The 15,825-nt window shown below is 26.2% G+C and overlaps 1 protein-coding gene across 2 annotated transcripts; it reads right to left on the reverse strand.

Annotated features, from left to right (window-relative positions):
* Positions 1-390: 390 nt before the first annotated feature.
* LOC117178091 (snRNA-activating protein complex subunit 4) lies at positions 391-15,737 on the reverse strand. Of its 2 annotated transcripts, none has more exons than XM_033369331.1 (3): positions 15,557-15,737; positions 10,230-11,119; positions 391-2,324 (listed from the first exon to the last, which is right to left on the reverse strand). In XM_033369331.1, the coding sequence occupies exons 2-3, from the start codon at positions 11,107-11,109 to the stop codon at positions 610-612; spliced, it is 2,595 nt and encodes an 864-aa protein (XP_033225222.1). In that variant the 5' UTR covers positions 11,110-11,119; positions 15,557-15,737; the 3' UTR covers positions 391-609. The 2 variants fall into 2 exon arrangements, with proteins under 2 accessions (XP_033225222.1, XP_033225221.1); XM_033369330.1 differs by having other exon boundaries at positions 15,552-15,737.
* Between the last annotated feature and the right edge of the window lie 88 nt (positions 15,738-15,825).

Below are 15,825 nucleotides of genomic sequence, written 5' to 3' on the forward strand. Positions count from 1 at the left end.
CATAAAAGTGTTTTTACGGTTGTTTTGTGAAGTATAAAACAATAATTGAATACTAAAAACAAATATTCATAAGAAAAAAATAGTTTTAGATAGAATTTCCATCTTATAAAGTGAAAAAAACACATTTTTGTGTAATAGATTTAAAAGAAATACAATTATTTCATTATTTAATGTGAGTTTCAATGCATTGTAAGCATTTAAGTTTACAATCTTTTGAAAATCACAATAAAGAGAACAATAATGTTTTTTTTTTTAGAAAAATATTTCTGCCAAAAAGTGTATAATATGTAAATTCCATCTAAAACACTTTGTTTCCGATGAAGGCTTATTTTTATTATCCAATAAATACTTTAAACTCAATAACAAGAAAATTGTTCAAACACTTTTATGAACAAATTAAAATGCATATCTTTAAAATCGTGCCTATTCTTTCTAGTTCGAATTTTTGTCACCAGGTGGCGCATCGCAGTTTAACCATACCCAATACCTGTCCAATGTTCTTTCTAAAACAAATCTACTTTTTCTAGACGTCAAACCAAAAAAAATTGAAATTCTTAATTTAATTAAAGTTCTATCAACGACCCCTAAAATTAGAAGACTCAAAATTAATTAATTTCTCCTTTTTTTTCTTTTCGCACCCGACTGCTTGCCGGCATCAAGTTTCCTCTTACCTTGCTGCAGGAAAAACATGTCTCCCGCTTGGAAAGACTCCGGCGGCAAAACTTGTGACATAATAAGAGGATACTTAAATAATTGCACTAAACGCATTCTAAGCGTTTCCAGCGCTATTCTCCCCTTCTCTCGTATTTTACTCCCAAATTCCGCACAATCAATCACATTATTCTCCGGATTCATTTGTTTCATGGCAATCAGAATCTGCTGATAACCAAGCAACGTCCAATAATTTGGTTTCATCGTCGGGATACCATCCACATCGAATACTTTACACGCAAAGTGATTCTGAAAAGTACCGAGAAGCGTGACATCCGAATTCATCGTGCTGGAGGTGCTTGCTTTCGGAAAATTCCTCACCACTTGTCTTGGATTCGCCAATTCACGAATCGCCAATTGCCGAGGCGTCAGTACATAAATGCTGTTGACAATTTGCTTCTCGGATTTGTAGTTTGGCTGCGCGAGCAGTTTGCCCAATTTATCAAATCCATGATTCACACCCTCGCCAATTGCCTCGATGATGCTGTAGGGCGTTTCGAAGTACATTTGTCTAGCTTCAAGAAAACGCTCCTCCTCACTGAACGGACTGTAATTGATCACTTGATCAAATCGATCTTTTCTCCCGCGCACGCCAAACGGCAAAGGCGGTATAAAGTGCTCATCCTCCTCCTGGCCATCGCCCTCCTGCTCTCCAAATCCAAACATAGCGATTCTCATCTGTTCCGCCTTCCTCGACGGTGCACCGCCATGAGCTGCATCATGCGCAAGATTCTTCAGCGAGTGCAACAGCTGTTTGTCCTTCTCTGTGAGGGAGTCGTAGGTCTCAAGGTCGTAGGGAATATTCAGTTTGGCATTTAAAAATGCGAGAAGATTATGCATTTTCCGGCTGAGTGATTGAAGCTCACTGTCTTGATAGAATTTCTTTCGGCGCCCGGCTTTCGCCGCGGGCGTATTGAACTTCTGAAAGTAGTCTATTATTTCGCGGTCCACCTCGTCGACGCCCTGAAGTTGACACAGATTTTGGGTATTGTTTCGCGGTATTTTTTGAAAAACAATACTTTTTTGGAAGGTTTTTTGCCGCGAATTGTCCCGCGGAATGTCATCGAGCGACATTCCTCGTTTTTTGTATCGAATCAGAGCCGAATACCGATGACGCAGTTGAACTCGGTCTTTGTTGACAAATAAACTTGCTATCTTGGCCCAGTCATTTCCATGTTCGGCGTACAATGCGAGAAGTTTTGAGTCTTGCTCAACGGTCCAGGCATTTTCGCCCCTGTTCGATGTAATGGTGTTGTAGTGGTCGCTGAGCTGGGCGGAAGTCCTCGTTGGTAGGACGAGGGCAGATATTTTTTTGAAATTTGGCCCGTACTTTTCAATCGCATTTATCAGAAGTTTGTCCTCCTCGTCGGTGAATCTTCCCTTTTTAAGATGAGGCGCGAGACTGTACATCCAGCGGAAGTAGATTTGCTGTTTGGTTCGGTTCTCCATGCAGCTTGCGATATCACCCCAGTTGATGAAGTCGCCGATTTTGAATTTGTTTACGAGATGCACGAGCTTGGTGTCTTCCTTTTTTGCCCAGGGTCTTTCATTGATCTGCGTCTTTTTCGTCGTGTTGTATTTTACGAAACATTGATAGCCACTTCTTTGCGTACCTGGAGTACAAAATTGAATGTGTTTTTATTTTAAAAAATAGAAAATACAAGAGCAGGGTTGCCCATATATCCTCTAGGTAGAGTTGAGGATCCAAAAGTCCTCATAAAGGGCGAAAAAGTTTGATAAACTTTCACGTTTAATCCGTCCATTGAAAGATTTACGATTGATATACGGGGTGGCCGTTTTAATCAAAAAAATCATTCCTGGTCATTTCGCGGCTCGCAAACATTTTTCACGTTCAATGAAATTTAAAAAAATTGAACACTCGAAGTAATAAAAACTGAATTTCAAATGAAAGCACTCAAAGTGAAACTCTTGAATTTTGAGCTTTGAAAATTGAAGTTTAATGTTGTTTCATTTCATAATTTTGTATTCAAATGTTCAATAATTTACATATATAAAATGGAAGTTACTAATACTTTTCAACTGAACAATAATTTTTAACAAAAATATTAGTTTTCAATTAAACGCTTCTATTTACAACCAAATAGATGGACTTTTAATAAAGAGACGAATTTTTAACAAAATAGCGGAATTTCCAACCAAGGATATATTTTTAACAACAACAAAAAAAACTTTTTCACCATCGACTAAAAAGGATGACATTTAAATAAAATAATTGACTTTTCAACCAAAGAATAACTCAACGAAAAAAACAGTTGCATTTTCAACCAAATAGCTGAATTTTCAAAACAAAGAGACGAATTCTTTATAAGACAGTTAAATTTACACCAAAAGAGTTCATTTTCAAACAAAAACATGATTATCCTACAATAAAAGAGGAATGTTTAATTGTAAAGGTTGAATTTTCTATCCAAAACACTAATGTTCAAAAAAACAGTTAAATTTTTTGACAAAAGAAAAAGATGACTTCTAAACAAAGTATTGGAGTTGTCAACAAAATTATTTTTTCAACTGAATAGTCGAATTTTTTTCCGAAAAGAAGGAACTTTGGACAAAATATGTATAGATTTTCTATTCTATTATTTCTATTTAGTTCTATTATTTCAAAAAGGGGGGAAAAGGGTACTAGAAGAAAGACTGGAAATTATAGTAGAATATGAAATTAATCGATTTTAAACGTTTTGCTTTAAAAATGTCCAATTGTTAAGGTAATTTTTAATGTTCCAAATTAAAATGGTACAACTCTTTCTAGTTCTGCATTTTAATTTTTAAATACTCATTGTGATTAAAATAAAATTTAAAATTAAATGCAGTTAAACTGCCAAATTCCAAACTTTTATAAATTGTAGAGTTCAAAGATTCAGATTCAATTTGAAAAATATAAATCCACGTTATCATTTTTAATGCTTTAAATTAAAGAATCAATCAATGAATTTAAAAATGTTCAAAATTATACCATTTTTAGCAATTTTAAATTCTAATTCCAGCTCAGCATTGGTTAAAAATTCGATTTTAAGTCCGAAACTTTAATTCTTTTAGAAAAATTCCCTGTTCTAATCTAGAATTTTTATTCTTTTCGAAAATTCTCCATTTCAACTAATTGTATGAATTAGAATTTTTTTGCGTAAAATTCCCTGTTCCAATAATTTAATTTTTGTCTCGAAAATACCCCATTTCAACACAGAATAACAATTTTGTTTGAACAATTCAATTTTCAATTGAAAATTGTTATTCTGCTGGATAAATTCCAATTCTAGCTCAGAATCGGTTAAAAATCGAAAATTCCTAGTTCAAATCCAGAATTTTAATTCTTTAAGGAAATTTATTTCATCTTAAAAATAAACATCTTTTCAAAAAATCCCTGTTCAAGTCAAGAATTTTAATTCTTTTCTCAAATTCTCCATTTTAACTAAGAATTAAAATTTTTCTGTAAAATTCCGTGTTCAAATTCATAATTTAAATTTTTTTTCGAAAATATCCTGTTTCAATTTAGAATTAGAATTCATGCGTTTGAAGAATTCCCCGTTCCAGCTCGGAATTTATTTAAAATTTTAAACTTCCTGTTCCAAGACAAATTATAATTCTTTTAGATAAATATAGAAGTTTTAATTCAGAATTGGTTAAAATTTAAAAAGTCCCTGCTTCAACTAAAAATTAGAATTCTTTGAAAAAAAGTTCCTGTTCCAAGTCAGAATTATGTTCCTTTTCGAAAATTTCCAGTACTAGTTCGACTTTTTTTTAAATTTGAAAATTCCTGCTTCCAAATCAGAATTATTATTATTCTGGATAAATTCCAGTTCCAAATATAAATTTGTAAAAAATTCAAAATTCCCTGTTAAAATTGAAAGTGACATTAATCTTATTTTTAATAGTTTGAAACTCCTTAAAATACTTCGAAATTTTATTTAAAAATCTTGAAACAGATGTTTTACATTTTTTCAAATGTTTTTTTTTTAATTCTGCCAAATTAATTTTCTTAAAATCTTCTACAATTATTTTTGTCAATTTTAAAAATCTTTTTAAATATTCTTTTAAAAATAATTTTTCGAAATAAAAAATCATTTTCAATTTTCCTAGGAAATGATTTTTTCTTCTTCTGAAACCTGTCAAAATTCTTAGAAAGTTTCTAAATTTTTTTTTCGAAATCCCCCAAAATTTATATGTTGTTTTAAATTAGGCCGTGGGTTATTTGTACCGAAATTTTGGTACTAATAGTCGGATTTCGTCAGTACACTCAGACACTTCGTTTAAATTATTTGAAAATTTAACTTTTAATTAAAATGAATCTTCAATAAAAAAATTATTCTTAACCAAATAGGTGAGCTTTGAATCAAGAACATTATTTTTTTTATCAAAAAAAGAGCATTTTTCAAACAAAGTGTATCGATTTTTAACTAAAAAAAGTAAATTTTCAACCAAAAATGGAATAGTAAAATTTTCAATTAATAAAATTAATTTTCATCGAAAAAAATATAAATTTTCTAATAAAATGATGAATCTTCAACCAAAAAAATTAATTTTCTACCAAGAAAGTCGAATTTTCAACTAAAAAGGTACATTTTATAGTTTAAACTAAAGGCGAAATAGTACATTTTCAGTAAACCAATAATCTTTAACGGATAAATAAAAAATATATGTAAGCAAAATTTTTTTACTTAAATGATTAATCTTCAAAAAAAAGATGAAATTGAAAGTAATTATGAATTTTTTCTAAAAAAAAAATATTTAACTAAATGGTTGAACTTCTAACCAAAGGGATATATTTTTTTACGAAAAAAAAAAACGAATCTTGAACAAAATGCATAAAAAGAGATTAAATTTCAATGAAAATTATGAACCTTTACAAAAAAAATGAATTTTTTAAACCATAATTAATAAATTTTCAATCACAGAAATACATTTTTAACGAAAATGATGAATCTTTCACCGACCAAAATTAAGTTTTAACCAAAATATTGAATTTTTAACAAAAAAGTTAAATTTCTAACCAAAAAGATGAATTTTCAGCCAAATTTTCTATAAAAAAAGACAAATTTTCGACCAAGAAGATGAATTTTTTTACAACAAAATTAACTTTTGACAAAATACACTAAATTTCAATCAAACAGTTAAATTTTTAACTGAAAGATATAATTTTTAAACCAAAAATCGAATAGACTAAGAAGATTAATTTTCTACAAAAAAAGACGAATATTGAACAAAATGTATGAATATTCAATCAAAAAAATAAATTTTAAACACAAAAAGGCACATTTTCAATGAAAAATATAAATCTTCACCCCAAAGACTGAATTTTTAATCAAATAATTCAACTTCTAACGAAAAGGGTGAAATTATAATCAAAGAGATTAATTTTTCAGCAAAAAAGTCGAATCTTCAACAAAATATATCAATTTTAAACCAAAAAGATTAATTTTCAACGAAAATTATAAATATGTTTAACGACAACAAAAGACAAATTGTCAACTAAAAAGTTGAATTTTCAACCTAGAAGATTCATTTTTTACAAAAAAGTATTAACTTTTGACTAAATACATTAATTTTCAATCAAATAGTTAAATTTTCAATCAAAAATTGAGTGTGTTTATTTCTTGGTTATGGAAATTATTTCAACCATTTCCAAACAAAGAAATACATTTTTAATAAAGAATATTAAGGTTTCGCCAAAAAAGACGAATTTAGCAATCTTGTTAAAAAGTCATACTTTTTTGTTAAAAATTCGAGTTTTTAGCAGAAAATTAACTTATTGTTTACAATTCTTATTTTGTTTTTGGAAAGTCAACTGGAATCTTTGGATAAAAATTTAACTTTAAAAAAAAATATTTTCTTTTTAATTCATCTATTTTAGAATCAATTTTATCTTTCTTAAATAAAAATGCATCTGTTCAAAAGAAATTACATTTTTTTTACATTTTGTCTTTTTTATTTTTAAATTCACCGACTTCAGCAGCAATTACATCTTTTTTAGATAAGAATGCAACTGTTTGCTTAAAAATTCAACAATTTTGTTAAAAAGTCAAACTTTACGAGTGAAAATTCAACGATTTTGTTGAAAATTTAACTATTTCGTAGGAAATTGACTTTTTGTTTAAAAATTATATTTTGGCATTGAAAAAGTAACTGAAATCTTTTCCGGATAAAATTTTAACTTAAAAAAAATTGGCCCGTTTTTATAAAAAATGTATCCATTTTAATACAAATTTTATCCTTCTTGGATAAAAATGCAACTATTCGGTAGAGAATTCATCCATCTTTATTGAAAAAATTCGGTTTTTTTAAATTAAAAATTCAATTTCCTTCGTAGAAACTTACTTTTTTAAATTTTATTTATATTTTGATCTTAGAAAGTCAACTGGTTTCTTTTTGAATGAACATGCAACTATTTTTTTAATTTGTTAAAAAAAAAAAGATAAATTCATTTGTTTTAAGAGAAGTGTTATCATATTTGGATGAAAATGCAACTGTTTGGTAGAGACTTAAGCTATTTTGTTAAAAATTCACCCTTTTTATTTGAAAAAATTCGTCTTTTTGGATTCAAAATTCAATTTTTTGTCAACGGAAATTTTTTTCAAACGGAACATTTAAATATTGTTTTTAAAATTTGACTTTTTGATTAAAAAATTAATGTTTTGGTAAAAATTTTATTTTTTCAAATGAAAATTCAAGATTTTGTTTAAAAATTCTTATTCTGTGCTTGAGTATTCAACTACTTTGTTTGAAACATTTGGTTGAATCTCTTTGTTAAGAATTTTGTTAAAGATTTATATTTTTAATTAAAAATTCAACTACTGTAGTAAAAGTTAAAATAAATTAATAAAAATTTATTTTTTGGATTGAAGGTTTCTGTCTTTGGTAGAAAATTTAACATTTGAATGGAAAAGCCTTTTTTGGTTTAAAACTAATTTGCTAACTGAAAATGTAACTACTATTTTTTTAAGATTGATCTTTTTTGGTGGAAAAGTCTCCTTTTTTGGTAAAAAAATTTCTTGTTTTAAAAAAAATTAATTTCTAACAAAGCAGTTGAATTCTTACCCAAATAGATCAATTTTCAATTTAAAATGATCAATTTTCAATAAAACAATTTAAGTTTCAGCAATAGGTGACATTTTTTTTTAAATAGGTGCCAAATAGGTGATAAACAAATGTTAAATAAGACAAATAAGTTGTAATTTATTGTAAACCGAAAGATGCCCCGAAGTTTTTTTTTTTATTAAAACGGCCACCTGAAAATGGAGTATTTACATTTCAACTGAGAACTAATTTTCAATAAAAAAAAGTAAAAACTATTTTGTTACAAAACCATTTAATTACAAAATAGTTAAATCCGTTTCCAAATTGTTAATTTTTCAAACAAAAAAAATTAATAGTCTGCATTTTTAAATCATAAAAGGTCAATTTTTAACAAAAAAATTAAGCAGATGAATTTCTACTGAGAAAAATTAATTTTCAATTTACACAACAACGATAAATACGAATTTTCTACTAAACAGTTTAATTTTATACCAATTTGTTGAATTTTCAAGCCAAAAAGCCTAATTCTCTATCAAACAATTAAATTTTAAAAACAGAAACATAAAATAACAACAAAAAAGTTAATTTACAATTAATCAGTTGACTTTTTTAACAAAATATTTGAATTTGTAGTTTAAAAAAACTCGTTTACAACAAAGCGAATTTTTAATCTAATTTTTTAACAAAAAAAACGAATTTTCAACTAAAATTATGAATCTTCAACGAAAAAATGAAATTTCAAAAAATTCGTTCAACTTTCAACCAAGGATTGGAATTTTTAATGAATAATTTTTTTGGTTCAAAATTCTACTTTTTAGTTACAAATTCTACTATTTAGTTAAAGATTTAACTATTTTATTAAAAATGAATGTCCTTTGTTAACAAATAATCGTTTTTGGACGAAAAATTATATTGTTTGGCACAAAATTCATTTTTTAATTGAAAATCCATATTTTTTGGTTGAACATTTATCTTTTTTGATTTAAAATTAATTATTTTTATTTGTAGAGTCTATTATTGTATTTATGTTTAATAAATAATTTCTTTTACTTAAAAACCATACTTTTTGTGAAAATTCAACGATTTTTTTGAAAAAGTCATCGTTTTTGGTCGAAAATTTATACTTAGAAAATTCATAATTTTTTGTTGAAAATTTATCTTTTGGTAGAAAAAATTTTTTTTAATTGTTCAAAATTCACCTTTTATATTTGAAAGTTAATAATTTTTATTAAGAAGTCTACTATTATATTTTTGGTGTTTAGTCAAAAATTCTACAAATTGTTTCAAAATTTATTAATTTTATTGAAAATTGAACTACGTTTTTAAAAAGTCACCTTTTTTTGTTTAAAATTAACCTCTTGGTTAAAAAAATCTATTTCGATTGAAAGTTAGTTCTCTTTATCAAAAACAAAACAAACAAAAAAAAACAAAAAAGATATTATATTTATTTTTCAGGATTAATCTGAATTCAACTATTTTGTTAAAAAATCATATATTTTTGTCGAATATTGATACTTTTTGGATGTAAAATTCTCTTTTACTTTAAAAATCGTCTTATTGGGTGGAAAATTCAACTACATATTTGCTAACAAAAATATCACCTTTTGGCTAAAAATTCATCTCTTGGTTAAAAATTCGACTATTTGGTTGAAAATATAATAACTGTTTTGTTTAAAAGACATCTTCTTTGGTTAAAAATTGATCCTTTTTGATTCAAAGCTATTTATTTTTATTTGAAAAAAAATTATATTTTTATTTTATAATTAATCTAAATTCAACTATTTTCTTATAAAATAATCTTTCTTTTTATCAAAATTTCAACTGATTTATTAAACACTGATATTTTTGGATATAAAATCAATCCACTTGGTGTAAAAATCCTCATTTGTAAGAAAAGTCATATTTTTTAGTTGAAAATTCGTCTTCCTTGCTTCAAAATTAAACTGGCTTCTAAAATGCTCATCTTTTCAAATTAAAAATTTAAGATTACGTTTGAAAATGCAAATCTTCCTGGTTGAAGTTTAATCTTTTTGTTTGAAAATTCGAACATTTGGTTCAAGATTCGTCGATTAGGAAAGTGTAATAAAAACTGTGTTTGGTGTGCAAGTTGTAATTTTGAATAAAATTGTACTTTTGCACCTGAAAGAAGGTGACAAAAGATGAGAAAAGCCCAAAAAAAGGGGGGAAAAGGTGACCAATTCCTAAAATAGGTGACAAAATTGAAAATAGGTGACATTCTGTGATGACTGGGAATAATTAAATTTTCAGCCAAACAAAGTAGTTTAATTTTCAGTCAAGATGTTGAATTTTCAACCAAAAAAGTTGACTTTTTAACCAAAATTGTACCCCCTGTAAGACAGCATAACCTTAACTATATTGAATTAAAAAACTTATTCGAAGTCATTTTTAAAGCTAATTTTTTTTTTTTGTAAATTCGAAAAAAGCCCGAGCCGAGCTGAGAAAAATCGAGTAAAATATAAAATACAAACCCAATTCCTTGGCAATCTCGTCCCAATTTTGATACTTGTAGTTTTTCGCAAGAGTATGCAAATCCGAGAGTTCTTTCTTCTTCCACTTAAACTTATTGATATCAGGATGTAAAAAAACGTTCCACATGACGCGACATTCTTCCGGGGAATGTTTATTTTGAAAATCAATCACGGCAATTTTCATCCAATCAAATTCCCTTTTGCCAAGACGTCCAATCGCATCTGTAACAACAGCTGGCAAAGAGTGACTCTTGCCCAGAGTCATTTTCTCAACCGCATCCACCTCTTCTTCGTCAAGATCTTTCAATCCGGCAACAACCTCGTGGTGAATAGCTTTCAAAAGAGTCTCCTTATCTTTCACTGTCCAGCGAGACACGCGTCGAAGGTGGATTATTTGCAGCTGTCCTCGAGCTTCCTTCAATTTTGTGTCTTCATTCGCAGGAGCCGTGAAAAAATCTTTGTCCTTGAAGTACGGCATGCCAGCATGCGAGGATAATATTTTCGGATTGGGCAGTTGTCTTAAACGCTGCTTAATTTTGATGCTGACAACTCCCCTTTTTCTTTTGCATTCTTCAAGAATTTCGGCGACTTCGCTCCGTGTCGCGATGAGACGTTCAATTAGTTTTTGATTAAGTTCCAAGGCCTCGGCAGGATCAAAGGAAGATTCGACGGTGTTTTCGATGGTTTGCTGGTCGTTAATTGGGACAGATTCGGAGATTGGTAAATCGATTTCAATTTTTCGTGGATGATGAACGGTGGGAGGATTAGTTTCTTTCTTAAATGAAACTTCGGAAATCTGGTGTGATTCAGTTTTCCGGGATAAGGCATCTTCCAAGGCTCGGATGTCGTCGAGGATGAGCTGATCCTCCGAATCACTCATGGCGGAAAACCTGAATGAGAAATAAATAATGAAGCAAAATTTTTATTTTAAATATAGCAAGAGTCGAACAATTTAAATACTTGTTATTTTAACTAGATGAGAAGTTAAATTTGTATGAGTCAGAAGCTAAAAAAGATCAATCTTTAACATAATAGAAGAATTTTCAACCAACTTAGTTGGATTTTCAAACGAAACAAATCAATTTTGAACAAAAATGGAATACTTAATTTATGATAAAAAAATAATAATTTTAAAAAAAGATTTTTTTTTAAATGATTAAATTATCAAAGAGTGATTAATCTTCAACGGAAATCATGATTTTTGAACAAAATATTTCAATCAAGTAGTGAAATTTTCAACCAAAAAGATGATATCTCAACAAAACGTTTATTAAATGATATTTTAACCAAAGAAGATTTTAATTCTACATCAAAAACCCAAATAATTATTTAATGTTATAAAAAGAAATAAAGATTTAAATATTAAATAATAAAAATTTAAATTATTTCAAATTCAACCCATAAAAATGAATTTTTAACCAAATAGTTTAATTTTTAGCATACAAATATTACTTTTTAACTAAAATGATGATCCTTCAATCAAAAAATTTAGTTTTAATAAAGGAAATTATTAATTTTCAACCAAGAAAGAAAAAATGTTAAACATATTGCTGAATTTCCAAAAGAAGAACCAAAAGAAACAAATTTTCACCGTAATAGTTTGATTTTTAAGCACATATGAATCTTTAATAAAAAACAAGAATTTTTAACAACGTAGTTCAACTTTGAATCAGGTAGTAGAATTTTCACCCAAAAAGGATGAATTCTCAACGAACAATATAACAGTTCCTATTTTAACCAACGAAGATTTCAATTTAAAATTTTAAAAAAGAGTTGAAATCTACAAAAAAGATTAATTTTCAACAGAAAAAATTTTTTGTAATCAAAAATTTATTTTTTAGGCGAAAAAAAAACTATTTTTTTTTGTTAGAAAACTCTTGATTTTTCAACGTGAAAAAATAAATTTTCAACAAAAAGTTATTTTCCAACCAAATAGTTGACTTTTTCTACCAAAATGGTAGAATATTTCTAACTACAAAGGATTCGTTTTTAACCAAAATCGAATATTTCAGTTTAAAGTAAAAAAAAAAATTATGTAAAAAAAGAATTGTCAACTAGAAGGTTTATTTTCAATCAGAGATGAATTTTCAAACAAAAACATTAATTTTTAACAAAGTAGTTCAGCTTTCAAACAAGTAGTAGAATATTCAACCAATAATGAATTCTCAACGAAAAAATGTAATAATTTATATTTTAACCATAAAATATTTTCAGTTTAAATTAAAAACAGTTAAATTTTTAACTAAAAAATATTATTATAAAATTTATATTTTAAATAAAAGAACAGTTGTATTTTCAAGAAAACAGTCGAATACTTAACCAAAATCTTCATTTTGAACTACAAAAGATGAATTTCCAATAAAAAACGTATTAATTTACGTTTTAATAAAAAAAAAACATTTTTATTTTTATTCAGAAACAGCTGAATTAAAAAAAATGGTTGAATTTTTGAACCAAACAGATAATTTTTAACTATAAAATATCAGCTTTCAACCAGAGATGATTCTTCAAGCACAAAATATTAATTTTCAACGAAAAAATGTACTAATCCATATTTTAACCATAAAATATTTTCATTAAAAATTTTAAAAAGTTGAATTTTCAACTAAAAAATATTATTAAAATATTTATATTTCAAATAAAAAACAGTTTAACCGAACCGAATTTTTTAACGGAAGAATTAAATTTTCAACTAACAAAGATTAATTTCCAAGGTAATATGGAATTGTTAAATATTTAGTTAATTTAATAGTCAACTTTTCAACCAGAGATGAAAAAAAGCAAAAAGATAAATTCTCAACGAAAAAATATAATAGTTTATATTTTAACAAAAAATACTTTATTTTTAAATGAGAAACAGTCGAATATTTAACAAAAAGGGCAATAGTTTATATTTTAAAGATAAGATATTTTTACAGCAAAAAATGTAATAGTATATTTCAACCTTAGAATATTTTTACTTTAAATGAAAAACAGTTATATTTTTAAGAAAACTGCTGAATTTTTAAACAAAAAGCTTAATTTTGTGCTACAAAAGATGAATTTTCAAAAAAATGCAATAGTTTCTATTTTAACAAAATATATTTTATTTTTAGATCAGAAAGCGTTGCTTAAAAAAATGTAATAGTTTACATTTTAAAGATGAATATGCTAATTTTAAATCAAAACAGTTGAATAGTAAATAAAATTGTGGAATGTATTTGCCGAAAAGTTAAATTTTGAACTAAAAAAGATAAATTTCCATGCAAAAATGGAATTGTTTAATTTTCAATTAATTTAATAGTCAAATTTTTAACTGGAGATGATTCTTCAAGCAAAAAAGATAAATTCTCAACGAAAAAATGCAATAGTTTATATTTTAACCAAAAATTATTTCTTTTCAAATCAAAAATAGTTGCATTTTCATGAAAAACAGTTCTATTTTCAAGAAAAATATTTAGATCAGATTAGATTTGAAACAAAAAGCCTAATTTTTAACTAAAAAAGAAGAATTTTCAACAAAAAATACAATAGTTCATATTTTAACAGAAAATATTTTATTTTTAAATAAGAAACAGTTAAATTAAAAAAAATGGTTGATTTTTTTTACCAAACAGATAAATTTTTAACTATAAAATATCAACTTTCAACTAGAGATGATTCTTCAAGCACAAAATATGAATTCTTAGCGAAAAAATGTATTAATTTATATTGTGACCATAAAATATTTTTATTTAAAAAATACTATTAAAATATTTATATTTTAAATTTAAGAAAAAAACAGTTTAACCGGACCGAATTTTTAAATCGAAGAATTAAATTTTCAGCTAAGAAAGATTAATTTCCAAGGAAATATGGAATTGTTAAATTTTTAGTTAATTTAATAGTAAATTTTTCAACCAGAGATGATTCTTCAAGCAAAAAAGATAAATTTTCAACCAAGAAATTCAATTGTTTATATTTCAACCATAAAATATTTTTATTTTAAATGAAAAACAGTTATATTTTCAAGAAAACTGTTGAATTTTAAACAAAAAGCTTAATTTTTAACTAAAAAAGATAAATTTTCAACAAAAAATGCAATAGTTTATATTTTAACAAAAAATATTTTATTTTTAATTGAGAAACAGTCAAATGGATAACAAAAATGGTAATAGTTTATATTTTAACGATAGAATATTTGTATTTTTATTCAAAAACAGTTGACTTTTTAACAAAATTGCAGAATTTTTTAACCGAACAGTTAAATTTTGAACTAAAAAAGATTAATTTTCAACCAAAAATAAGTTATATGTTTAGTTAATTTAATAGTTAAGTTTTCAACCAGAGATGATTCTTCGAGCAAAAAAGATGAATTCTCAACCAAAAGTGAAATAATATATATTTTAACAATAAAATATTTTATTTTCGAATCAAAAATATTTGCATGTTTAATCGAAAAGTTGAATTTTTAACTAAAAAAAAATTAATTTTCAATAAAAAATGTAATAGTTTACATTTTAAATGAAAAACAGTTATCTTTGAAAAAAACTGTTGAATTTTTAAACAAAAAGCTTCATTTTTAACTATGAATTTTCAACAAAAAATGCAATAGTTTATATTTTAACAAGAAATATTTTATTTTTAAATGAGAAACAGACAAATGTTTAACAAAAAAGGTAATAGTTTATATTTTTATTCAAAAAGAGTTGAATTTTTTAACCCAACAATTAAATTTCCAACTAACAGAGATTATTTTCCAAGAAAAATTGGTATAGATAAATTTTTAGTTAATTCAATAGTCAAGTTTTCAACGTTTTCAACCAGAGATGATTCTTCAAGAAAAATAGATAAATCCTCAACGAAAAAATTCAACAGTTTATATTTTAACGAACAAATATTTTAAACTTAAATCAAAACAGTTGTATTTTCAACAAACAGTTATAGTTTGAATTAAAAAAATCAATTTTCAAGAAAAATAGTTCAACTTTTAGTAGAAAAAATTAATTTTCACAACAAAAAATTAATTTTCAACCAAAAACACCATCACATGGCCTTAGACAATCAGAACTACATAAAAAAAAGTCTAGTATTTACCAAAATAAATGAGATATTCATATTGAATCATGGTATAATAACATTAATAAACATAATAAATAAACCAACATTATAACAAAACTTAACAAACAAGTATCTAACCTAAAAATATAAACATCAAATTAACTCCAGAAAGCAACTTTACATAAATTTACTCATATTAAATTACAAAAATGAAACACTTTCAATCTAGATATTAATAACAAACACGTTTATAAAAAGCAAGTTGATTAAACGGAGCATAAACAAATGATAAAAAATACCTACCTAACCTCAAAACGTTTAGCTTGCAAAACACTATATCAGTCTCTTTCTGCTCGTGTTTCTCCAGAACCTTACACAAAATGCACTCATCACTCAAACGTAATTAACAATCATCATAAAGAAGACTAAAAGAACTTAAACAGCTCTGTAAAATTTGAAATTAACGATCGCGGAAGAAACTTTTTTCTTTTTCTGCTTTTGACATTCGAACGGAAATCGTGCACATATGTTTCCGGCAAAGTTGACTGGCGCATGCGTTTTGCGCGGCAGTACGCGC

This window comes from Belonocnema kinseyi, chromosome 8, assembly GCF_010883055.1.
Source record: "Belonocnema kinseyi isolate 2016_QV_RU_SX_M_011 chromosome 8, B_treatae_v1, whole genome shotgun sequence".
Lineage (NCBI taxonomy): Eukaryota > Metazoa > Arthropoda > Insecta > Hymenoptera > Cynipidae > Belonocnema > Belonocnema kinseyi.